At 53.0% G+C, this 24,958-nt stretch overlaps 2 protein-coding genes across 2 annotated transcripts in view; one reads left to right on the forward strand and one right to left on the reverse strand.

Moving 5' to 3' along the window:
* The window catches only part of DDX54 (DEAD-box helicase 54), a 21,005-nt gene extending 3,053 nt beyond the window's left edge, over positions 1–17,952 (reverse strand). The window contains exons 1-18 of the mRNA XM_007468570.1: positions 17,764–17,952; positions 14,985–15,114; positions 11,647–11,717; positions 10,857–11,045; positions 10,685–10,734; positions 9,515–9,556; positions 9,294–9,389; positions 8,487–8,608; positions 8,320–8,381; positions 8,110–8,241; positions 6,743–6,953; positions 4,487–4,621; positions 3,232–3,462; positions 3,072–3,145; positions 2,269–2,472; positions 1,013–1,155; positions 811–924; positions 93–197 (exon numbers count right to left, since the gene is read on the reverse strand). Of these exons, the coding sequence (XP_007468632.1) occupies positions 93–197; positions 811–924; positions 1,013–1,155; positions 2,269–2,472; positions 3,072–3,145; positions 3,232–3,462; positions 4,487–4,621; positions 6,743–6,953; positions 8,110–8,241; positions 8,320–8,381; positions 8,487–8,608; positions 9,294–9,389; positions 9,515–9,556; positions 10,685–10,734; positions 10,857–11,045; positions 11,647–11,717; positions 14,985–15,114; positions 17,764–17,937 (2,285 nt within the window). The 5' untranslated portion in view covers positions 17,938–17,952. The remainder of the gene's footprint in view (positions 1–92; positions 198–810; positions 925–1,012; positions 1,156–2,268; positions 2,473–3,071; positions 3,146–3,231; positions 3,463–4,486; positions 4,622–6,742; positions 6,954–8,109; positions 8,242–8,319; positions 8,382–8,486; positions 8,609–9,293; positions 9,390–9,514; positions 9,557–10,684; positions 10,735–10,856; positions 11,046–11,646; positions 11,718–14,984; positions 15,115–17,763) is intronic.
* Positions 17,953–18,736: 784 nt separating this feature from the next.
* RITA1 (RBPJ interacting and tubulin associated 1) lies at positions 18,737–23,169 on the forward strand. Its single transcript, XM_007468571.1, has 3 exons — positions 18,737–18,815; positions 19,228–19,593; positions 22,102–23,169. The coding sequence occupies exons 2-3, from the start codon at positions 19,283–19,285 to the stop codon at positions 22,607–22,609; spliced, it is 819 nt and encodes a 272-aa protein (XP_007468633.1). The 5' UTR covers positions 18,737–18,815; positions 19,228–19,282; the 3' UTR covers positions 22,610–23,169.
* The last annotated feature ends 1,789 nt before the right edge of the window (positions 23,170–24,958 follow it).

A 24,958-nucleotide genomic window follows, 5' to 3' on the forward strand; every position in this document is an offset into this window, starting at 1 on the left:
CCCCTTCCTTACCCCGCCCCCACCCACAGTAGATGTGGACCTAGAAGGCGCTTGGCTCCGCCCCCTCTGCCCCCCACCCCCCTCCAGGATACAGGTCCCTCTTGTAGGAGCTGCTGATGTAGCGGCCACTCTCTGTCCTGATCTTTTTCTTGTCCTCCTGTCCCGACTGTCCCACAAACCGCTTCTTCTTCCGGTCCCTGTGGGAAGAGTTGGGAGGTGTGCTGTGGAGGGAGGTGGCCCGCTTCCCCTCCGGGCCTGTTTCCCCCTGACCCTCTCATTGGGTTGTTGGAGGATTCAAGGAAAGCAGCGTGCCGGGCGTCTGGCAGGCAGCAGGTGCCCCATAAAGGCCCGTTCCCTGGCCCTCCTCACCACTCCCTGGCAGCCCAGGTCTCAAAAGGCAGTGTGGCAGTCAGGGGATTAGCTCCAACCTGGGGGCCTGGGCCAGGGGACCCTGGAGGGTTCCCAACCCCCACCTGGCCACCTCCTGGCTCTGTGACCCTGGGTTGAGCCACATCACTTCTCCAGAACCAGAGTCCAAATGGGCAAACTGGGTCATGAGCCCCTGTCTAGCAAGACTAGCCCCCCAAAAGGACAGATGGGGTCACGATCCCTGTTGTGTACGACCACATGGGGGCAGGACAGGGTGGGCGTGTCCTGTGCTGTGCTGTGAGGACCAAATGAGGGGTGAGGGTGTCATAATTCCTGCTCTAGGGGATCAAACGGGAGTCAGGATAGGAGGGGGTCACCTTTTGTGGGGACCAAGCGGCAGACAGGTGGGCATGGAAGAGGTGTGCCCACTGGCTCACTCACCACTTGAGCTGCTGCTGGCCCTTGGTCAGGCTCTGGCCTTCGTCCCCCATCAGGTCCAAGACAGCGCCAGCCACCTGCTGCTCGAAGGCACCCCCGTCCCCACCGATGCTCAGGCTGCAGAGGGAGGGTGGGGAGATACCATGGGGTTGGGGGGGGGGCCCATCAGGCCCGCCTGCCCCACCCAGGACCAGCGGCCACTCACCCCCGCTCGCTGTCAAAGTCCTTGGGCCGGTAGGGGATGTAGAACACCTGGTCCCGCTGCCGGGCCTCCTCCCTCCGCCTCTTGGCTCCTTGGTCGGGTCCTGGCTGCTGCCGCTTCCGGCCCACAACCTCTGTGAAGAGGTCCTGGTGGACCGGGGCCCAGTGTCACCTGTAGGCCCCAGGGAGTGGACCGGCCTCCCTACCCACCAGCCCAGCTAGAGTTGAGGGTCAGGGGCTGCTGGGACTTTGAAAGCTTGGTGTTGCCATTGAGACCCTCCGTTTCCTCATCTGCACATGCAGCACAACCCCTGCCTCAAGCACCAGCAGAGGCAGGACAGGTGGGAGTGGGGGAGGGCAGGGTGCCAGCAAGGATGAGACCCACCACGTTCCAGTCCCAGCTTGGTCCTCCAGGTCATCTGACCAAGGCAAGGGCCCTGTCCCTCTCTGGGTCTGGACTTGCTCTCTATGACGTGGACTATGTGGTGCTAGTCCAGGGGTTTTCAAGTGCATTTTTTTGCCTACTGTACCCTCTGTCCAAATCAAACGTAAGACGAGCAGGCCCAGGGCCCTGCCCCCCAGCCCTGCTTTTCTCCACGAAGACCCAGTGCCTGACCCTGCCTGAGTCATGCCCCACTGCCACCAACAGTCCTGGCTCTGCCCCTTCCCACCTGCCGGACCCCAGGCTGAGGCAAGGCGATGATGATGACAATGACAGGGCTACCTAGGCTGTGGGAATCCTCCACGTACCATCCTGAATCTGCCCAGCGGACCCAGGAGCGGGTACCACAGTCACTTGGCTGCAAAGCCCTAGTCCACAACATTCTGAAAACAAACTTTCCTGAGATTCACTTGGTGGCAAAAGCTGACCTGAGCTGACAAGAGGTTTTGTCCATCCTCTCGGTGTGGGTCTCACTGTGGAAACTGATGCATTTGACGACCGTGACACCCCAGACCCTGCTGAGGGTGTTACATCATACACAGTGGACCCACCGTAAAGATTCTGAATCCCGAATCACATCTGGCCCCCAGGGCTTCAGGCAAGGAATGGTGGATGAGACTATGACCCCACTCCGCAGATGGGAAGGCTGAGGCTGGGTCACTGATTTCCACAAGTGGTGGAGGTGGGACTAGAATCACTGCATCCACCCCCAGTGACTGCTCAGAGCCCTGAGGTCTGCCCCATGGGCTGCTGGGACTTGACCCACTGCTCCCCCAGCCCCAGGCCAGACTCCAGGGTACCCAGGGTGGGGCCTGCACCTCCACACTGTCTCCTGCCGCCTCCTCCTTCTCAGGCTGCTCCTCTTGCGGTGCTGGGAGGCTCAGGGCTGGGATGGCCGGGCCCTCCTGCCGCTCCTGCCGCTTCTGCCGGAAGCTGGCGATGCATTTGTGATCCTTCTGCCGCTTGGCACGCATCACCTGGCTGCTCAGGTCCCGGCTGGAAGCGTTGATCTCAAAGATGGTCTGTGGAGGGGACACCCATGGCCTTCACCCACTGGCCGCTTCTTCCCCAACTCTACCCTCCCCAGCTTGGTGTGCTCTCTCCAGCATTCCTCCCAATTCCCTTACACTAGTTACCTGCTTTTCACAATTACAAAGGGAGGCCCAGAGAAGGCAAGTAGCCTGCCTAAGGTCACACAGCTGGGACAAGCCAGATTTGAGATTTCAACCCAGGTTCATTGGCTCCAAAACCAGTGCCCTTAACCACAACAGGCTCCAGCCCCTTTTTACTGACGCTGGCTGGCAGGCTTTTCCTGCTTTTGGGTACACCTCCCAGAAGCACAAGATGGGGCACCCAATGGGAATCAGGAGAGGAGAGGCTATCGAAAGCCAGCTCCTCAGGAATCTGACAGCTTAGGGTGTGTCATTGCCCTCTGTGAGCCTCAGTCTACCCAACTGTATGGAAGGGGCGGGAAACCTGCTGTGGACCAGCAGGGATGGTTCCAGAACAAGGGGTGGCTATAGAGGTGCTGACACGGCCAGAGCCGCGGGTTGAGAAAATCCCTGCTGGGGACCTGCAGTGGGTCAGGAGCTCAACAGGAGCCCCGAGGCCCCGCACTCACCGCCCGGGAGCGGTAGTTCCTGATGCTGTCCACCAGCCGCAGCTGCTGAAGCTCCTCCTCCTGGAAGCACGAACCTGGGGGGGACGGAGGGACGCGTGAAGCCACAGTGGGCTCCGCGGGGCCTGCCACCAGCCCCCGCCCGCCCGACGCAGGGACTCACTGAAGAGGGGGTGCAGGCCCAGGCCCGAGAGGTCCAGCTCCTTGGCCTTCTTGATGGACTCGGGCGAGGGCGCCGGCCGCGAGCGCACATACTGCTGCTGGGCGTTGTTGGCCACGCGGCCCAGGCCCCGAAGCTCCAGCGACGTCTCCAGGCTGGTCCGCAGACTGCAGTCCTCATCGTCCACCACGCCCTGCGGCACCCGGCCCAGCACGCCGTCCCCGCCGCCCGCACCTGCCTCCCCACCAGAAGCTCAGTCAGAGGCCTGGTCAGAGGCCTTCTGGCCCGGCCGCCTGCCCAGGGCCCCACCTCCTCTCCCCAGCCCCACTCTGGGTCCTGAATCACAAAATAATCCCCACAAGAGAAACCATCACTTATCGAGCAGCTCCTACTGTTTTTACAAGTACAGTTTTATGGAACATGGCCCCATATACTCATTTCTGTGTTGTCTGTGACTAATTTTACACTACAAGGGCATGGGTGAGGAGCTGCCATGGATCATGTGACCTGCAGAGCCTAAGATATTTACTATCTGGCTCTTTACTGACTTTAAATTACAGGAACCTTGGGCTTCCCTGGTGGCGCAGTGGTTGAGAGTCCACCTGCCGATGCAGGGGACATGGGTTCATGCCCGGGTCCGGGAAGATCCCACGTGCTGCAGAGCGGCTGGGCCCGTGAGCCATGGCCGCTGAGCCTGTGCATCCAGAGCCTGTGCTCCGCAGCGGGAGAGGCCACAACAGTGAGAGGCCCACGTACCACAAAAAAGAAAGAAAGAAAGAAAAGAATTCTCCTGCCAATGCAGGGGACACGGGTTTGAGCCCTGGTCCAGGAAGATCCCACATGCCGCGGAACAACTAAGCCCGTGAGCCACAACCACTGAGCCTGCGCTCCAGAACCTGCGAGCCACAACTACTGAGCCCGTGTGCCACAACTCCTGAAGCCCACGCGCCTAGAGCCCATGCTCCGCAACAAGAGAAGCCACCGCAATAAGAAGGCCGCGCACCGCAATAAGAAGGCCGCGCACCGCAACGAAGAGTAGCCCCCACTCGCCGCAACTAGAGAAAGCCTGCATGCACAGCAACAAAGACACAATGCAGCCAAAAATAAATGAATAAAATAAATAAATTAAAAACAAAACAAAACAGGGATCTTCCCCTGGGGTCACGTTCCCAAGCCATGACAGCTTGGCCCACCTCCAACCCCCATCCATACCATGAACTCCAGGGGGAACCCCAGCCCCTCCCCAGCCTCCACTCACCAGAGGGCTCCTCGTGGGGACGGGCGAGGGTCAGGGCACGGCCCAGGAACAGGTGCAGGTCCAGCAGGTAGGGGACCTCATCTGGGGCCACCAAGGAGTAGGCCGTGCCGCTTCGGCCAGCCCGGGCCACACGGCCTGCAGGAGAAGGTAGTCAAGGGGGAGCAAAGGCAAAGGACCCCACAGCCCAGCACGAGTCCCACGTGCCAGACCCTAAAGGTGCAAGCCAGGCCACAGCCCCACCTCCTTGAGCAGTGTCCCACCTACAAAAGGGGGCAAGGCAGTGACAGTCACTGGGGCTACCTGCCTGAGAGTACGTGAGCCCACATGGTGCTCTGGGAGGTTAGCAGGAATAGAGGCAAGACACTGCTCTTTATCAGTATCACAAGTTTCAGCATCCCCACTTTGGGGGGGTTTTACCCAGAGAAATAACCCAGGGTGCAAAGATTCACCCACAGGACACCTACTCCAGCTCTGCCCAGAACAGCCCCCAAATGGAAACCACTTAAAGACTTAAGGACAGAGGGTTAATTAGCTGATGACCACATGGTGGGAATTACACAGCTGAGGAAAGGAGTTGCAAGCTGTGGCCCCTGGCCAAATCCAGCGCCCCCTCCCCAAGCCTGTCTGTGTAAATAAAGTTTTATTGGCACACGGCTGTGCTCCTTCATTTACATATTGCCTGTGGCTGCTTTCATGCTCCCAGGGCTGAGATCTCTAAGAGACTAAATGGCTTCAAAGCCTAAAATATTTACCATCTGGCCCTTTACAGAAACAATTTGCTGACCCCTGTTATAGAATGGTGCTTAAACGGTGAATGAAAAACATGCATGATGCATACAGAGGCAAGAAGAATGTCCAGGGTGATTCTAATTTTGTGGTAAGTCAGTCCATGAATAGCATTACGCTTTGGCTTGTTTCTGCATCTTGCAGAAACCAAGTGTCACCACATTCGGAAGATTCGTTTGTGGTAGTCCGATTCACACTGCTGGTCACGCGGCACATGAGAAATTCCCTTTGTGGGTTCTGAGACCGCCTCAAAGGATGTGCAGGGCCAGCCCTCCCAAAGCAACAGAATCAAGGGCACAGCATGCAACTGCCAACAGGGAGAAGAGGCTGGAGACCCAGGTGGAGGCCTCCCTCGCACCCCAAAGGTCCGCCCACGGCCAGCCCACTGTGGGCAGCCAGAATTTACTCATTTGACGATGTTCAATCATACGCAGAACAATTCCAAGGAACTTGCCCCACCAGATGCTTCTCTCACACGCACTTATTTAACTTACTTGTATTTATAAACATGGCACGCGCATTTATGAGTTAAAAGAAGACAAAGAAAGTAGGCTGGTGGTTACCAGGGGCTGGGGGAGGTGGAAGAGGGAATGAGTTTAATGGGTCCAGGGTTTCAGTTTGTTAAGACGAAAATGTTCTAGAGGTGGAAGCTGGGTGATGGTTGCACATTAGTGTGAACGTACTAAATGCCACTGAACTTACACCTGAAAGTGGTAAAAATGGGAATTGTATGTTATGTCTATTTCACCACAATTGAAGAAAAGAATGCCAGTGACCCCACTTTGCTACATCTGAGACACCTGACCAGTTTGTAACCTCCCTGCTTTGGTTTCCTCATCTGTAAAATGGAGCTGACGCTGCTGATACCCACTGCACAGGGTTGTTGTGAAGACAAGTGGAGCAAGTAGAACACGTGGACCAGGGCCCACCAGGAGTGCTGGGTGAGCACCTGTTGCCCGTCACATCACCAGTGAGGGGAGGGTGACTTCCTGCCTTCTCGGTGCTTTGCTCCACTTTCAAATTTTCCTACTACGTGCAGGCCTTACTTTTATAACTAAAAAATTAAATGGAGTGAGCTGGCCTGGGTGGGCTGAGGGGAAGGTGGGGCCCGACAGGCTGACAGGACAAGGCCGGGAGTCAGGAGACTCTGTCTGCAGTTGATGGAGCAGGAGGCAGAGGGGGGTCGGGATGCTGTTTAAAGGCTGCTCCCAGGAGAGAAGCTAGAAAGAGCGAGCTGTAGGGAGACAACTGTGGGGAGGAGGGGCTGCGTCATCAAGTTCCTGATGGGCAAGATAAGCACCAGCCTGGGGAACCCAGAAAGCGGGAGCATCACCTCCTTAGAGTCTAGGGCTGCCCACTAGAGCCGGCTTGGGCCACGCTCCCCAGAGATTCCGATTTACTGGTGCCCTCCCTGGGCCTCAGCTCCCGCTGGGACCCCCCCGGTGCCCAGTGCAGCCACGGGCTCCTTACCCACGCGGTGCAAGAAGAGCTTGCCCTTGGCCGGGAAGCTATAGTTGATGACATTGTCCAGCAGTGGGATGTCCAGGCCCCGGGCTGCCAGGTCAGTCACGATGAGGGCCGAGCACTTGCCGTGCATGAACTTGGCCAGGTTGATCTTGCGGGCCGTCTGGTCCAGGGCGCTGTAGATGTGGGCGCAGCTCACCCGCTGGGTCGTCAGCAGCTGCCCAGAGTGAAGACCAGAGCGAGGGCAAGGGGTGAGGAGGAGACGGGCAGGGGAGAGGAGAGGAGGCCGGGCCGTGGGCGCCACGACATGGCGGTAAGACCACGGGCTCTGGAGTCGGGCGCCCTCAGTATAAACCCCAGCTCAGCTGGGTGACCTTGGTTTGGTCTTCATCAGTATAAATGGGGCTCATATCACCTCTCACCTCTGCAGGGTTGTCTGAATGTCAAAAAAAAGACGGCACGTGCAGAGGTCTTCCTCAGGGAGGCTGCAAGTGCCACCCCAAGACACAAGTCTCATCCTGACTCTGTCACTAACAGGCTTTGTGACCTTATCCAAGTTCCCTAACCTCTCTGTGCCTTCACTTTCCTTGTTGGTAGAACAGGGAGAATAACAGTTGCCTCTCTGTAGCTTTGTTATGAGAATTAAGTGAGCCAATACACATACAGTGCTGAGAATAGGGCCCGGAAAACAGGAAGCACCGTGAAAGTGTTAACTGCTCTTTAAAAACTACTATTTTGGTTTTATTCATCAGTGACCCCAGCAGCTACACAGAGGAAGCACCGGTAAATGTGTGTCATATAAATGAAACCCAGTGAACTGTGTCCTCAGATAACAGAACTCAGGTGTGGTTGACCCAAGGTGGCCGCATTGACTCAGGAGGGGCCCTGGCAGCCTTGGGGGTTCGTGGACCTCTTCCCAAGAGGGTCACAGATATATACATGTGGAAAAGCTCATCAAGCTGTTCATGTAAGATTAGGGCACTTTACACAGACTACAGCGTGCAGGCTATTCCTCAATATAAAAAAGTGAAACACATGGGACACTAAATATCTACAGAAAAATGATAGGACAGCTGGGATACACTTCAAAATACCCTGGATGGAATGGGGAATGTTACATGAATCAAGACTGGATGGGAGTTGATAACTGAGTACCTGAGAGCTCATTATGCTGTTCTCTGACTTTGCTACGTGCCTGAAATGTTTTATAAGAAAAACTTAACAGAATAGAAAAGCACAGAGCGCTGGCCAGGCCTCAGCCCTTCTCTGGTGCTGCTCTCTGGTGGCTGAGCATGGAACTGCATCTCAGAGGTGGTGATGCAGTCCGTGCTGGGCCCCAGGCCCAGGGCAGGTGCAGGCCTCCCCCAGCTCACCTCACTGAGATACTCCGCGTGGTGCTTGGTGGCCACAAATACCACTGTCTGGTCCTGGGGCCGCACCAGGCTGCGCAGCAGGTGGAGCAGCACAGCAGCCTTGGCATCCTCCCGCACGAGGAAGAAGGAGGTCTGCAGGGAGAAGGGTCACTCCGGTTGGCTCACGGGGTCCAGGCCATGGGCCGGGAAGGGGCATGGGTGGAGCCTCACCTTGAGCTGCTCACTGAGTTTGGAGTCCACGTCTAGCCGGATGAGCACGGGCTCCATGAGGCCTGAGTGGGCAAGAGAGGATGGGAGGGGGAGTCGCTGAGGGACAAGCCCCTCCCAGGCGCTGACACGCGTCCCAGCCCCCAGCCCCACTCCTGTGGCTCCCTCACCAGCCCGGGCGAACTCCACCAGCAGCTTGGGCAGCGTGGCAGAGAACAGGACAGTCTGGTGGCCCCCAGGGAGGCGGGCAATGATTTCCTGCAGCTGCTCTGCGAACCCCATTTCAAAGAGCCTGGGAGGGCAGAGGGCAGCACAGGGTCAGGAGAGGGGCTTCCATTCCAATGAGTTCCAAACCTGTCATCCTTGCCCCCATCACACTTTGTTACGTGGGCAGGTGCTTCCTAAACTCAGCTCACCTCTTCGCTACTCAACAACCTCAACCTAAGCAAAAATGACCTTGAAACCTTAGGTCTGGTCTCAGTTATGTTTCTTACAAATTCATGTTGAAATAAATGACAGCAGCCCTCACTCTGGGCCAGGCATGGTTCTAAGCACTTTATAAAATATCAACCCCTTTAGTCCTCACGGCAGCCCTGTGAGGTACATGCTATTTTATCCCCACTTTGTAGTTGAGGCCACCAAGGCCCGCAGACCCTCAGGGATTTACCCAAGTTCATAGAGCTGGGATTTGATCCCACCTGTTTGGCTCCAGTTTGTGCTTTCAACCTTGTGCTATTTTTTATCTCTTTCAAATCATGTGTTTGTTGTTTTACTATTCTTTTCAATATTCCTAAAAGTAATACAAAAGAAAAAAACTGTTGGTCCAGGGAGCCCCATCAGCTCTGGCACTGCCTACAGTCTGTGGCCCTCTTTGGGGAAATGCTGCTTTGATCTCGACTGCATAGGCCTCTTCTGGCAGAGCCCTTCCTCCTGGCCAACCCTGACACAAGTGCCCGGGGATGCGCCTGCAGCCTTACCTGTCAGCCTCATCAAATACCACATATTCCACGCTCTGCAGCTTTAGGTTCATCTCCACAGCCACATGCACCAAGCGCCCAGGGGTAGCAATGATTCTGGAAGTGGTTGAGCAGGCCAGGTCACCCAGGGCCAGGGAACCAGCATAGCCCTCCTCTCACTCCCCAGACCCTGGCCATCTGGGAAGGGAACCCAGAGCATCATCCCCAATCCACAAACTCACATGTCGGGATTTTCGTGCAGGGCTGCAAATTGGTCTTCCATCCTAGGAAGAAGAGGTGTTAGCTTGACAGAACAGGTCTCTTTTGTCTCTCTCCCTTCCCATTTCCAAATGCTCAGCTGAGTCCCACACCTTGACCCCAGGCTCAGAACTGGGGAAAAGCTATTGCTGAGCTACTAGGCAAAAGCATTGCCCTGACAAGAACTACAAGTTCAAACACACAAAAGGACTGATAACAACAAAGTTCTCCAAAGACAGACTCAGCCACGGAACCCATCTCATTCACTCTGTTCATACTGCAGCAAAATGGCCTTTGACCCACAGCGCCACCTAGCAATTAACCCTGGAACTGCCAGCTCCACCTAGAATCAGGTTTCCTGGATCTGAGTCCTTGTTCCCAAACCATTTGAGTACACATCCCTAACTTTAGTTCTCCTCTGAAAACACCCCTGGGACACCTGTAGGAACCAGGAGTCAGAATTCTGGGCCAGGTCCAGCTTGTGGAGGTATTTCTGACAGTCACAACAATAGAGATAATAAGTTATAATGTAGGCAAAAGAGCACTGAAAAGCAAAACACTCTCAGTGAGAATCAAAAGCGACTGGTGAAAGTGACATTCTGAGAAAAGAATGAGGAAGGGGCTGTGCTTTGAGGGAGAAACTGTGGGGCGGGGCGCAGGGGTTCTAATCTTAGCTCTACTACCAGACCACTGTGTGGCTCTCTGAGCCCATCACTTCCTCAGTTAGCTCATCTGTAAAACAGGTGTGGTGCCTGCTACCTTAGAAGGACGGTGCAAGCACATCAGGAAAAATATAGTATTTTGCAGATTTGAGCTATTACAAACATCCTCTATTTGTGTGCATTCCATTTTAAATAGCCCCAAATCAAGCATATCAAAACATACACAACTAAGTGACCCATTTGGGTGACCCAGTGCACTACCAGCTCTCTTTTAGAAGCATCAGAACCTGTGTCTGAGTTGTGTGTGTGAAATTCCTTTCGGTATTTTACTGTATATTTCCCCTTGCTGGTGTTTTAAGAATGTGCAGAGAAGTTGCTGTTAGTAACGAGCAGCGCAAGCTCAGTCCATCTGATGGACTGATGGACTGATGGATGGCGCGGGGCACATTTGCTTTGGGGGACCGCTGCATAGGGCACCAAGGGGGCTCTTACTTGTCCCCGCCCAGTATCAGGGCAGTCTTGAGGCCAGTGAACTTGCCCAGCTGTGGAGAGAGAGAAAGAGAGAGATTGAGAGCCGACGATGGGAGCTGACTCAGCCCACTCAGGCCTCGCTGACTGGTCCCAGCTCAGCCCAGCCACCCCCCGTCCCTGTGCCCGGACATACCTCCTTGGTGAACTTCATGGTCTGCAGGGCCAGCTCTCGGGTGGGTGAGAGGATGAGGGCGCGGGCCCCGGTCTGGGCGCTGCGGGTCTTGAGCCTCTCGAACATGGGGATGAGGAAGCAGGCCGTCTTGCCACTGCCTGTCCGGGCCATGGCTACCACATCCTTGCCATCCAGGATCACTGGGATGGTCTGCAGGGGAATGAGTGGGGGAGGGAAGAGGTCAGCTCCTGCACCCAAGCACCAAGTGATCCAGAGCTTCAAGTCTGCAGGGAGTGGGCAAACCAGAGCATCTCAGCGAAAGGGATGGGGTCTGTCCCCCAGCCCTGATCCCACTCTTGCTAAAGCCTGTTTGCACACCTCCGGGGATGAGCAGCCTGTTACCCCCAACTCTTTCCACTGTTGGAACAACCTTCTTCAGGTTAAGCCAGACTCTGTCTCCCCATCTAGTCACCCTCCTCAGGATCCCAGAGAAACGTTATCTCCCTCTTGGCTAAATGTTTGAGGACAACAAAGATGAGACCCAGGTGATGACGGGGTGCCTGTGAGTTGCCCGGGCAGGGACTCAGCAGTGGGCAGCTTAAGTGGCAAAGACGCACAGGGTCGAACCTCTGCTCTGCCGGGCCTGACTCTCTCCACCTGCGAAATGGGCAGGCTCGTGGGGCTTCAGCCAGAGTAAGAGGGGACGATAAATATGACAGATGGGACAAGGGGTGGAGGTCAAGAGGCCAGGCAGGAGGGCCAGGTTGGCCATCCCCACCTCCCGACCCGCATCAGCTTCCCCACCCCGTACCTTCCTCTGGATGGGTGTTGGCACCTTGTAGCCCTTCTTCATGATGCCTTTGAACACTGGGTAGCTCAAGCCTGGGAAAGACATGGGAATGGCCAGGGGGCTAGAGGAGCCCCTATGACACATGACAGAAAACTACACAGGACAAATGACAGTTTCATCAACAAATAAATAGCAAGAAAAAAAGAAAAGTGATAGAGCAAAGCTGATCGGTTAGCTGAGACTTAGAAAACAAATCTACTGATTGTGGAGTATGAACCACATTTGGATTCTGAAAGCTTTTTTTTTCACTGACATAACGATTTTAATGGACAAAACAAACCAAAAACAACCCACCTTAATAAGCATTTTACAAAGGAAGCTGTATAAATGGCTAATAAGTATATGAAAAGGTGGTCAACATCACTAGTCACTAGAGAACTATCAGTACAAATGAAAACCACAATGAGCTACCGCTACGCACTCAGCAAAACAGCTAAAATGAAAAAAGATCACAATTTTAGGTATTAGCACCTGGAATTTTCATTCACTGTGTTGAGAAATAAATTGTGGCATGTTCATAAAATGAAATATTATACATCAATGAAACTGAACAGTTTGAAAAGGCTAATAACATAGATTTCACAAACCGAATTTTGAAAGAGACACGCGACACATAAATTGTCACATACTGAATGAGTCATTTTATATAAAGTTACAAATATAGACAAACAAATCTATGGTGACAGAAGTTGAACTAGTGGTTACATTTGATGGAAAGTAATAACTGGAAGGGCCAGGGAAACTCTGGGCTGCTGGTCATGCTCTTTATTTTGATCTGGATAGTGGTTACACAAGTGCATCACTCTGTAAAAATTCATTCAGCTGGACACTTATGATTTGTGCATTTTTTGTCAGTATGTTATATTCAAGTCAAAAGTTTACATTTAAAAAAAAAGCCTGGGCTTCCCTGGTGGCTCAGTGGTTGAGAGTCCGCCTGCCGAGACAGGGGACAGAGGTTCATGCCCCGGTCCGAAAAGATCCCACATGCCGCGGAGCTGCTGGGCCCGTGAGCCATGGCCACTGAGCCTGCACGTCCGGAGCCTGTGCTCCGCAACGGGAGAGGCCACAGCAGTGAGAGGCCTGTGTACCACAGGAAAAAAAAAAAAAAAAAAAGCCCATCTTTTTTTTCTTAGAATATTCAAATTTTAGTGTCATTTAATAATTTTTTTTAACATCTTTTTTTTTTTTTTTGCAGTACGCGGGCCTCTCACTGTTGTGGCCTCTCCCGTTGCAGGGCACAGGCTCTGGACGCGCAGGCTCAGCGGCCATGGCTCATGGGCCCAGCCACTCTGCGGCATGTGGGATCTTCCCGGACCGGGGCACGAACCCGTGTACCCTGCATTGGCAGGTGGACTCTCAACCACTGCGCCACCAGGGAAGCCCTTTCTTAACATCTTTATTGGAGTACAATTGCTTTACAATGGTGTGTTAGTTTCTGCTGTATAACAAAGTGAATCAGCTATACTTATACATATATGCCCATATCTCCTCCCTCTTGCGTCTCCCTCCCACCCTCCCTATCCCACCGCTCTAGGTGGTCACAAAGCACTGAGCTGATCTCCCTGTGCTATGTGGCTGCTTCCCACTAGCTAGCTATTTTACATTTGGTAGTATATAGAAGTCCATGCCACTCTCTCACTTTGTCCCAGCTTACCCTTCCCCCTCCCCGTGTCCTCAAGTTCATTCTCTACGTCTGCGTCTTTATTCCTGTGATTTGAAAGCTCTTAATGCCATGATACAATGGGAGTCTGAACACTGACGGGACCTTGGATTATACTGAGGAACTGTGTTTGTTTTAGGTGTAGGAGGGTCCTGCATCTCTTGGAGGCAGGTGGGAAGTATTCAGGGATAGAAGGAGGGGATGCCTGGGATTCGCTTCAGAATCCTCCGGGATGGTGGCCATGAGTGGGTAGGGTGTGGATAAAACAACACCAGTGGTTAAAACTGCTGGTGATGGGTATGTGGAGACTCACTGTTTTCTAATTTTTATATGCTTGAAAATTTTCATAATTAAAAGAAAAGGGTGTTGGAAAGTCCCCGGTGGTCCAGTGGTTAGGGGCCCATGCTTCCACTGCAGGGGGCACGGGTTCGATCCCTGGGTGGGGAACTGAGATCCCACATGCCGTGCAGCGTGGCCAAAAGAAAAAAAAAGTTGAAAGAAAGAAAGGAAGGAAGAGAGGGAGGGAGGGAGGGAGAGGGAGAGAGAGAGGGAGAGAGAGAGAGAAAGAAAGAAAGAAAGAAAAAAGAAAGAAAGAGGAGGGAGGGAGAAAGGAAGGAAGGAAGGCAGGGGGAAGGGAGGGAGTGAGGGAGTGAGGGAAGGAAGAAAGAAAGAAGGAAGGAAGGAAGGAAGGAAAGAGGAAGGAAAGGATCTTAAGTGACAAGGGCCTGTGATGGGTGCAGGCACGGGTGTGACAGCTGAAGCACGTGGTACTGTGAGGGGCAGAAGGTGGCCTTTGGAGCCTCCATGTGACCTGGGCTTGTGGAGATGGGAGGACAGTGGAAGGCCTGGAGACAGGGAAGCACCATGGTTTTAGCTGCTTTTTGGTCAATCCTTCATCTTAGACATTCAGAAAGGCCAAAAATAGCCACATGTAGATGTTTAGGCTTTTTCCTTTGATTTTGATGAATTTTAGCACATTTTGGCTGTCTAGATTCCTTTTGTGAGCTATTTTCTTTGCCCAGTTCTCTATCGGGTGTCTGTCTTTTTCTTCTTGATTTGTAAAAGCTTTTTGTATATTAGGGTTATCAGCCCTTTGTCCCATAGTTGCAAATATATTCCTGGTACAGTGTTTACTTAAGTCTACAGTGTTTTTTTTGGCATACACACATCTAAATAGAAAAAAAGTCAAATAAAACAGTGCTCAGGTCACACTTAGGCTTCTTTTCCTTTCAGGTTATACAACTATTCACCTCGATGTTTCAATCTTCGCTCCAGATGCTACTGATATGTAAAGAGCCAAGAAAGAGTCCGGCTTTCCTTCCGGCTGGCCAGGTGTACCAACAGCACCCAACTATCTCATCTCTTACCCTCGGCTCTGAAATGCGGCTCTGTCACGCCGCTCAATCCCCAGACATCTGAGCCTGTTCCTGCACCAGCATCGCCCTGAGTCCGGCCCTAACTGTTCTCTCATCGTGTCAGGCCCGTTGCCCCCACGAGAAGGCCGTGAGTGGCTTGGAGACTATCGGCTGCCTCCATCCCCCCAAACCCACCACAGTGTTGGGTCCAGAGCAGAGCACGGAAGGCCATAACCCCCCGCTGCTCCCCCCACACAAAGTCCCTGGATGCCTGGCTCACCCACCCATGGACTGGAAGCCTCCCGACTTCTTCTTTTTCTTGTTCTGGGCTCGTACCATCTCCCGTGTGTCCGGCTCCACGTCCGAGGTGCATTCCAAGGTGGGGAAGGTGGGTAGGGGTCTGCCGGGTCCCAGCTGGGAGGGAGCAACAGAGAGGCAGCATCATTCCAGGTAGAGTGAGACCACTGGGGGCAAGGAAGGGGGCTGTCCTGTTGCCAGTGCCCGCCCCTAACCTTGCCCCATTCAAGGTGATGATGCTCCTGCCAGATCACGTGACTTCTCTGCTAAAGGGCTCTCCTTTGACCGGACCAGGACAGGGCACAGGGTCAGAGAGCGGGCTCTGCAGATAGATGGCCTGCGTTTCAATCCCAACTCTTGTCACTTCCAGCTGTGAGACCGCAGACCAGAGACTTCATCTCCCAGAGCCTGCGTTCCCACATTGGAAAAATGGGGACGACAAGAGCGTATGCCTCATAGCATGTTGTGAAGACTAAATGGGTGTGTATAAAGCTTAGAACTGTGCCCAGGTGGTGGTATCATCATAATTATCATCCTGGCCTGTCATTCAAAGCCCTCAAAACTTTAGGAAGCCAATCAAAACATCTACTATGTGTGAGATACTAGACTCTTCCAATCTGCCCAGCTCCCCTCTCCCCAATCCCCTTTCTGATCCATCATCCCTCCCCAGCTCTGGTCTCTCTCATTCCTGTCCTCGTCTCTGCCACCCACTTGTTCTAGCCTCTGGGGAGTCTTCTTGGACTACAGCGCTGTCCCTTTCTTCTCAGAAAAAACATTTATAAAAGCACTAATTCATAATAATGGCTAAAACTTACCTGGCACTTACTATAAGCTAGGTACTGTGCTAAGCATTCATATAAATTAACCCACTTAGGGCTTCCCTGGTGGTGCAGTGGTTAAGAACCTGCCTGCCAATGCAGGGGACACAGGTTTGAGCCCTGGTCCAGGAAGATCCCGCATGCCGCGGAGCAACTAAGCCTGTGCCCCACAGCTACTGAACCTGCACTCTAGAGCCCACGAACCACAGCTACAGAGCCCGCGAGGCACAACTACTGAAGCCCGTACGCCTAGGGCCCGTGCTCCGCAACAAGAGAAGCCACCGCAATGAGAAGCCCACGCACCGCAACAGAGAGTAGCCCCCGCTAGCCACAACTAGAGAAAGCACGTGCGCAGCTACAAAGACCCAATGCACCCAAAATAAAATAAAATAAAATAATTTAAAAAATTAATTAACCCACTTAATCCTCACAACTCTGTGAAGTAGGTGCTATTACTTAGTCCCTTTTACAGAGAAGGAAACTGAAGCACGAGACGTGAAGTGACCTGCCAAAGTCACACGGCCAGTAAGGGATTTGAACCCTGGCTTCGGAGTCTATACTCTTTCCTATGAGACCCTCTATGGTCCCCCACCAACCCTCTAGGTCAGAGCTGCACCTGTCTTGTACAGTCTGTGAGCTAAGAATGGTTTTTAAATTTTAAAAGATTGTAAAAAGTCAAACAAAGAAGACAGCCACCTTATATGGCCCTGCAAAGCCAAAATATTTACCATCTGGTCCTTTACAGGAAAAGCTTGCCAACCTTGCCAACCCCCATTCTAGACACATGATAACAAAGTGCCTGGAACACACTGGTGCCCCAGCAATATTTACTGTAGAGTAGAATGTGTGAACACTGTCATTCCATCCTTTCCACAGTTTTTGAGGCATACATAATCAACAGCTTTCTACACATGTGGAAACTGAGGCACACAGAGGTTAAGCAACTTCTCCCATGTCCCACAGCCAGTACAAGGTTGGGTTGAACTTGAACACAGGGCTGTGCCTTGCTCCATATTTATAGAGCACCTACTGTGTGAGGCTCGGATGGTGTGGAATAAGGTCCCCATCTGGTCCCTGCCTCAGAGGAGTGTAGACCTTTCTCTTCATATAAAGCCCCACTCATTCATCTACTTACCCAGAGTCTTCTCTGTGCCAGGTACCCGCTAAGCACAAGGCTGTGAGAAATAATGGGCTACAGCTCTTTTGCCCCCTTGGTGCTCATACCTGACCCCCCCCTCATTTGCATACAGTTGGCATTCAGTAGTGGAAATAACACAGGGCCTGGAACCATACAGTCCGAGATTTGAATCCTGGCTCTCCCACTCACAAGCTGTGAGATCTTGGTCAAGTTCCTTCACCCCTCCAGGCTTCTGTTTCCTCCTCTGGAAAATGAGTGTGACTACTTAGCTCACAGGGTTGGTGTGGGGATTAAATGATAAGGCTTGTAAAGCTCTTAGCACGGAGGATAGCACACTGTAAGCTATCTACAAACGCAAGTTTAACTTATTATTATTAGTTTCCCAGAAGTTTGGGGGCGTCACTGTCTCAAGCCAAGAGGTGCAGCCTGCTCTTAATTCATCCTCCCAAGAATCCCCCTCTCAAAGTCTGATCTTCATCACCCGCACTTTTAATTGGACGAATGGGAACCGGGACCCGCCCCTGGCCAGGAAGTAGCCAATGAGAAGCGCGAGACCAAGAGCCGGCCCGGAAGGCCAGAAGGCCCGCAGGGCCCAGTCTCCCTAGCACAGAGGCTCTGGACGTCAGGACCCTGGGCGTGTCGGACACCGAAACACGTGCTCAGGCCGGAGGTCCTGCCCCGACCCCCGGCCAGCCGACCTCTCCCCACCCTCAGCCGTGCCCACTCTCCAGCTGGGAAAACTGAGGCCGCGGGACGCTGTGCGGAGCCGGGACTCGGGCTCTGACGTATGTCCAAGCCCAGCGCTACTACCTTCTGGGCCCGGGCGTCATCTTCTGCCTGAATCTCAAACTCGCCGTCCTCCGAGTCGCTGCTGCGGGACTGAGAGGCCGCGCCCCGGCGCTTCCTGAGCCCCTTCTTCTTCCTCCACTGGGCCATGGCAGCTCGGGACCGCGGTGCGGCCGCCGGACGCGTTCCGGCAGCCATGCGGGCCGGGGCGCAGGGAACCGGGAGGGGGCGGAGTTTGCGGGTACGTACCAACGGTGCTGCAGGGCGTGGGGGGGGCGCCTCTACGCGCCCCAGGCTGCGTTCCCTCACCTTCTGGAGCCTCCGGAGGCTTGACATGCATACACACATACGCACACACTCCCCTCATTGGCGCGGGAGACCCCTCTCCGAGGCTTTGGGGAGTTCCGGCGGCGTCCGGAACAGGGTGACCTTATCCCCCCCCCCCGGGGGAGAATGGTTCTGGCCGCCCCGCCCTGCCTTACCGCTCGCGGGTTGCTGTTTGATGCGCGCGCGGAGCATACATAGCTAGGGCTGGGTTCCACGGGTAGAGTCTGACCGCGTGGTTCCCCGGGCGGGGGGCGGAGGCCGGGGGCGGCCTGAGCTGCCAGGGGTCGCGTGCTCCCGGGATTCAGAGCTGCAGATCTCGGATGTACCGCGCATCACAGGTGCCCAAGCGTCCCCGCAAAGGAGTTCAGGCCTGGACGGTGGGGGGGAGGGGGCGCTGTGGGTGGCCGCCGACGTCAGCCAGCCAAGATGCTCAGGTAGGAAAATAACTCCAGAATGCGGGCACCTCGAATATCAGCCGGGACATTGACTTGGGGATCGGTGAATGTGGGGCAGTTGGCGGGCTGGGTGTAATCCACCAGTAGTAGAATGGTTAAGTACACAAGCTCTAGACTCCTATCAGGTTCACATTCTATTTCCACTGTTTTAGCTTTATAGGTGGGACTTACACTTGTGACTTCATCCTTTGAAGCCTCAGTTTTGTCATCTGTAGAATGGACATAATGGAAGCTATCTCACAGGACTGCTGAGAAGATTAAATGAGACAATGCTTGTAGAGCTCTTTGCAGGAGGTAGGCATGGGATCCATGTAGGTTTTTATTCCTGCCCCATAGATATGTACAGGATATAGGAGCCTACCCTGCCTGTCCCCCGCCACCATAGTTTGTCTTCTGGTTGGTGCTAAAGTAGGCACAGGCCCAATCTATTCTTCACCCCCTTAGCATTCTATAAATATCTACTGAGTACACACTGTATGCTAGGAATGCATATTTACTCACTAAATATTTGCCAGTAGCACTCCTCCCCGTCATTACAACAGCTCAAAAAAAGTAATTTTCCGAAATGTCCCCTGGGATTGGCAGCTCCCCTTTGAGGAGGACTGGTTGAGGGAGGACGTGACCTTTTTGCCCTGGGGACGGGGACTTAAGAGATTGCCAGTCTTTGCTGATGACAGATGGTTGCCACCGTGACCACTTTTCATAGGGAGACCTGGAGGCAGGGACTGGCAGGCAGAGCACACCTGCTGTCACCCAGGACCATGAACAGCGTGAAGACCCCGGTGGAGCTGGCCATCAGTGGGATGCAGACCCTCCACGTTCAGCACCGCTGCCGGGGCAGCTGCCGGGTCAAGGTTAGGCCATCATACGTGGATGAGACTTTGTTTGGCAGTCCTGCAGGCGCCCAGCCCACACTACCAGTCTTTGACCCACCGTGGATGGGGAAGGCCAACAGAACCAGAGGAGTGGGTACAGGGGCGTCACAGGCCTCAGGGGCCAACGGGAGCTGTGAGACTACCTCCTCCAGGGGCAAGACCCTGACCCTCGCACCGAGGAAGAAGAACAAATACAGGTAACAGGATGGGGAGATGCCCTGTTGTTCACATGCCGTGTGACTTTGGGCAAGCACTTTGACCTCTCTGAGCCACAGTTTCCTCACAGTGGAAGGTGGGACCTAATGGGGTTATTGAGAAGGTTAAATGGGATGAGACATGTACAGTGCTGGGCACGGTAACCTGACACTTAAGAAGCTCTCAGTAAACGTTAGTGATAATGGTTGTAATGGTGGAATACCCAACCCCAAATGTCTTAGAATGGGCTTCTGAGGCCCAGAGGGGTCAGGTGATTTGCCCAAGATCACACAGCAATTTGCATGAAATTATTAGTTTGGTTGACCCATGAAATGACATAAATGTGATGATTCCAAACTTCAGCAAGTCGTTTTGAAAATGGTTCTTGCTGCGTTTTCACGAACAATTTAGGAAAACAGAATCTAATGCCAGTGGTTATTGTAGGTTCGAATTAGATTATTTGGATTATTTGGATTAATATCAGCCTGGAGGGAGGCCTCAGGGCTCTTATTTATTGTCATCAGTGTCTTGAACAAAGACATGGAAGACTAGTATATTAGTCAATCAGGGTTGTTATAACAAAATACCATGGACTGGGGGGCTTAAACAACAGAAATTTATTTTTTCACAGTTCTGGAGGCTTGAAGTCCAAGGTCAAGACGCCAGCAGGGTTGCTTTCTCCTGAAGGCTACCTATCCTTGGGTTGCAGATGGCCACCTATTCACTGGGAACTCACATGGGCTTTTCTCTGTGAGCGTGTACACTCCTGGTGCCTCTTCCTCTTCTTATAAGGACACAAATCCTATTGGATTAGGACCTCACCTTTATGGCCTCATTTAACCTTAATTACCTCTTTAAAATTCAGCATGAATTTTGGGAGGATGCAATTCAGTCCATAATAACTAGCCAATCATATTTAGGATCCATTCTGAGCCAAGAGGCACATATATTAGTTGAGAACGGGGATAGTGTTTATTTAAGTAGATAAAATTCAACAGAGATAAAAGCAAGTCCCCGTTATTATCATGTCCACCTGACAATTGCCGTGGACCACAAGGCAGGCTCAGGTTGACATTAGCAGCACTGACAGCTACAACATGGCTGAAAATGCTGGTGTCAGCGTAGGCTGTATGAACAGAAGTAGGGTTTCCTAAACAAGGGAGATAACAGTCAACCCCATGCTCTCCTGGAGGATGGAATTTTATGCTGGATGCTGACAAGTAGAGGGTGTCAAGTTAGAAAGTACGTAAGAGTTAGAGATGCTATTGAGCAGCAACGTTGGTACCAGACAGACATAGGTGTCAACCAGGTATGGTTTTGAACAGCTAAATCAAGTGACTTTTCAAAGACTTGCAGTTTGGGAATGGAAGCACTTTTAGTCCTGGCCAAAAACCATGGACCTGACACCTCATAGGTATGCCATCAATATTTGTGGGACTAATAAAAAAAATTGCTGAATGAATCTAATTAAAGGTGAGAGGCTTAGAAGGCACTTAAGTCTGACTTAGTGATCAAGAGCTTGGGTCTTTGAGCAGGGCGCTGGATTTGAATCTTGTCTGTACCCTCCTTTTTACCCTCCCTATGCCTCAGTTTTCTTGTCCTGTAAAATGGGATTATATCCTCCTCCTGTGGGTGTTGTGAGAAATGAGATGACACACAAGGGACATGCTGAGTCCTGGACCTACACATGAAAAGCCCTGAGTAAATATGCAAAAATTTTAAAAGCTGCTCTGGTGATGAGGCCAGATCACAGAAGTTCAAACTGAGAACCCTCTACATGCCAGGTGTTGGGCTGTGCAATTTCAAATATAGTTGGAAGGGCCACATGACTGCAGAGGGTTCGGCTGACGAGGCCACTACAAAAAGGGAAAAGTGGTGGGTTAAGAGAAAGAGTGAAGGCTATAAAGACTAAGGTTATGTTAATCAGGACTCTTGGTTGCAAGTGACAGAAGACTTACCCAAACTGGCTTCAGCAGAAAAAGGGCATTTGGGGCTTATATAACAGGGGCTCAAAACGTTCTTGGGATTTTGTCTCTGTTTTAGTGCAGCTTTCCCCTACACATCCCAGGTGGGATGGCCACCGGCCGTTTAGCCCTTATATCCTGCCAGTTCTTCAGGGCTAGGTGGAAGAAAAACATTTCTCTCCTAGTAGTTTCTGCAAAGGTCCTAAGGTAGACCCTTATTGTGCAGAATGGGTCATGTGGTTATTCCTGAGCCAATCAGTGTGGTCAGGAGGATGGGATATGCAAACTGGCCTGGCCTGGGACACATGCCAGGGAGTAGGGGTGGGGTGGGGCAGGATGCAGGGGGAAGGGGAAAAATAGCAGAGATAGGGGTAGTGGTACATGAGGGCTGTGGCCTCACTGCGGGTGCCAGGCTGGGAGACAGGGACTTCTGGGACCTATAGGCAGCCCTCTGCTGCTGCAGCTGCCTGGCAGGGGGTGGGGGTGGGGGTGGGCAAGGTTTTTAGGGTTTATTTCCCCAGCTCACTGTTTCTCTTCCCTTGCCAGACTGATTGGCCACACTCCTTCTTACTGCGATGAGTCACTCTTTGGCTCCCGACCTGAGGGCGCCGGCTGGGAGGCCTCGTGGATGGCGAAGGGGGATGCTGCAAAGCTCCATGCCCTCTTCTGGACACCCCCAGCAACCCCTAGGGGCAGCCACTCACCCCGCCCCAGGGAGACTCCAGTGCGAGCCATTCACCCAGCTAGTCCCTCAAAGACAGAGCGCAGTGTGGTGGCAGATTCCCGGAGGTTGTCCGTGGATGGGTTAGACTTTCCACGCCCTCCGAGGCGGGAGCGTTCTTATTCCCTCACCCACCTTAATGTCCCCAGCACAAGTCACCCACCCACCCATACCCCCTGCACAAATGGGCCTCGAGATCCCAGACCTTCCCCGTCAGGAGTGACCTTCCGGAGCCCCCTCCTGACTCCCAGGGCTCATTCAGTCAGTGTTTCAGCACCAGTTACCCCCCGACGAGGCGGAGCCATCCAGAAACCAAAGCCACCTTGGAAATGAATTTCTTGGTCCTTTCTGCAGGTTTGCCCATGGGGTCACAGCAAAGGGCAGAGTTTCAGAGGATGGCACTGGTGGGCGGGCCTTTGGGGAGACCACCAGGCATTGGCAAAGCACTCCTGGGGGCAGACAGAGCGAGGGTGGGCAGTGCCGCCCTTTCTTCTGACAACCGCTGGTTGCTCCCTGCTTTTGCCGCTGATGTGGATATGAGGGCCGCCTCTGGAGATCCCTGTTTCAAGTTCTGTCATAGCCACACAGCATATCAGTGCCAACCCAGGGGTGTCCCCCGGGAGGGTCCCCCCACCCTCTCTATCACACCCACAACATTGTCTCGCCACCAAGTGTGAATAAATGGTATGATTGCCAACCCAGAGGGTTCCTTCTCCCTCCCTTCAAGCCAAGCTTCTGCTCAGGATGAGTTTCCAGTTGAGTCTGGACGCCTCAGGAATTTTCCCAGGCACAGTATGTGGACCAGCAGGGAACACAAGGTGATATGTGGGTGGACATTTAAAATTTTAAGTCATGTATTTATTTTCATGTATTAAATATATCAGCTCATCGAAGCCGTGAGTTTTGCTAATTTTTTCCTTAGGATAAAGGCCAGTGTTAGGCCTAGTTGATTTAAATAACAAAATTAAATAACATAGCAATCATGACAGTGGCAGGTGGGCAGCTAATCTTCCTGCGTTGGTTTCTAGCTAATACCACTAATTGGGGGGTTAGCTGATTCTTTCTGAGCTCAGAATATGGGCTATAGTTGACTTGTTTTGAAATCATATGTGTATATATGATATACGTTTCCTACCGTAAAAAAAAATAAAAAACCACAGTGACTAGGACTTTGCCTGGACTTTGAGGGGTCCAAGAAGACCAGAAAGTTCCACATGGCACCTGGAGAGCACTCGGGAAGGAAGTCTAAGTGGTCAGGGCCCGCCTGCCTCCTGCCCCGCACCATCGTGGGTCAGGCCCCTCAGGAAGAACAGCCAAGCCTTTGCTCTGATGGAGCTGCACCCAGAATCCCAGCATCCTGGTGGATTGCACCTCCAGGAAGCACCGGGATTCCAGAGAGGCCAGCTGGAAGCCGTATCTTTGGTTCTGTGCCTCCACCTGTGGGGAAGGGAAGAGCAGACACTCCCGGGGAACAGTCTGGGAGGGACCAACAGTGCCTAGGACCAGGGGCGCACATTCAGACGCCTACACGGCTCCGGTGGGCCGTGACGGACGCAAGCGAGCCATGCTCTTGGCACAGACAGCATTTTAAACATGTAGGGTTTAAATTTCCTAGAACTCTCGCAAAGAATTAGTTCCCTCCTTCCTTAGTTTTACTTGAAACATTCAGCTCTCATTTGCCTTTATCCCTTGCCCCTATGTTTTAGTAGACATTGGCCACAAATACCTCTTTCCTCCAAACTGTACTAAAAAAGGGAAGCAACCGCCCAAGCATGATGATAAGGGGCGACTGACGCTGAGGCCATGATGGCTGGAAGACAGTTGGGAGTGGTGGCGACTGGGACAACCTGTCTGCCACCCAAAGGGGGCGCTCCTCACCTTTAGAAGACACGGAGGCCCGGGCTATCTGGATGATGAGATTTTTCCAGAAAAGGCATTTTTAAGCAGTAGCCTCTGATTTTTTGAAATGCCAGCAGTGGGGATTTCCCTGGTGGTCCAGTGGTTAAGACTTTGCCTTCCAGTGCAGGGAGTGCGGGTTGGATCCCTGGTCAGGGAGCTAAGATCCCACATGCCTCATGGCCAAAGAACCAAAACATAAAACAGAAGTGATATTGTAACGAATTCAATAAAGACTTAAAAAAAGAAACTGCCAGTAGTGAATTTAAAAATATATTCTTCAACTACCTGGACACCGAATAAGGCTAATGTGAGCTTGCTGGTTTATGACCTCAGGACCCCTGAGCTTTCACGGTGCTAAACCAGGGAGAAGTTGTGGGCAAATTGATACCCAGAGCAGGGGCAGAGTGCAGCCTGAAGCCCTCCCTCTTCCTCCTGGAGTTCTCTGCCTGCCCCGCCCTCCCCTGTGGGCAGCTGTGACCCACACCCAGCTGTCCTGGTGGGTGATGTGTCCATCGCAGTCATGGCAGCTTCTGGGCTGGGACCGAGGGGGATGCAGCCCAAGGTCTGGCTTCCCACCGAGGCTAAAGGAAGGAATGGTTACGTGCTGACACCCAGCCTGTGTGTTCCCCTCGTGGAAACGGCACCTGCAGCATGGACACGCATCCAATGGCCCTCGGTAAAGTGAAGTTTATTTGTAGGCTGTGGTTTAAAAGGGTTTTTAATTTTGAAAAAGCGTTAAGGCCATGAATCGCAGGGCTCCACATCCCAGGGGCTTCCAGGCCG

This window comes from Lipotes vexillifer, unplaced genomic scaffold (assembly GCF_000442215.2).
Source record: "Lipotes vexillifer unplaced genomic scaffold, Lipotes_vexillifer_v1.1 scaffold573, whole genome shotgun sequence".
Taxonomy (NCBI): Eukaryota; Metazoa; Chordata; class Mammalia; order Artiodactyla; family Lipotidae; genus Lipotes; species Lipotes vexillifer.

Excerpts from the sequence above, each read along its gene's own strand:
- RITA1 (XM_007468571.1), top strand. The coding sequence starts at position 19,283 with ATGAACAGCGTGAAGACCCCGGTGGAGCTGGCCATCAGTGGGATGCAG. Across the intron at positions 19,594-22,101 it reads AGGAAGAAGAACAAATACAG|ACTGATTGGCCACACTCCTT; the intron begins GTAACAGGATGG and ends TTCCCTTGCCAG.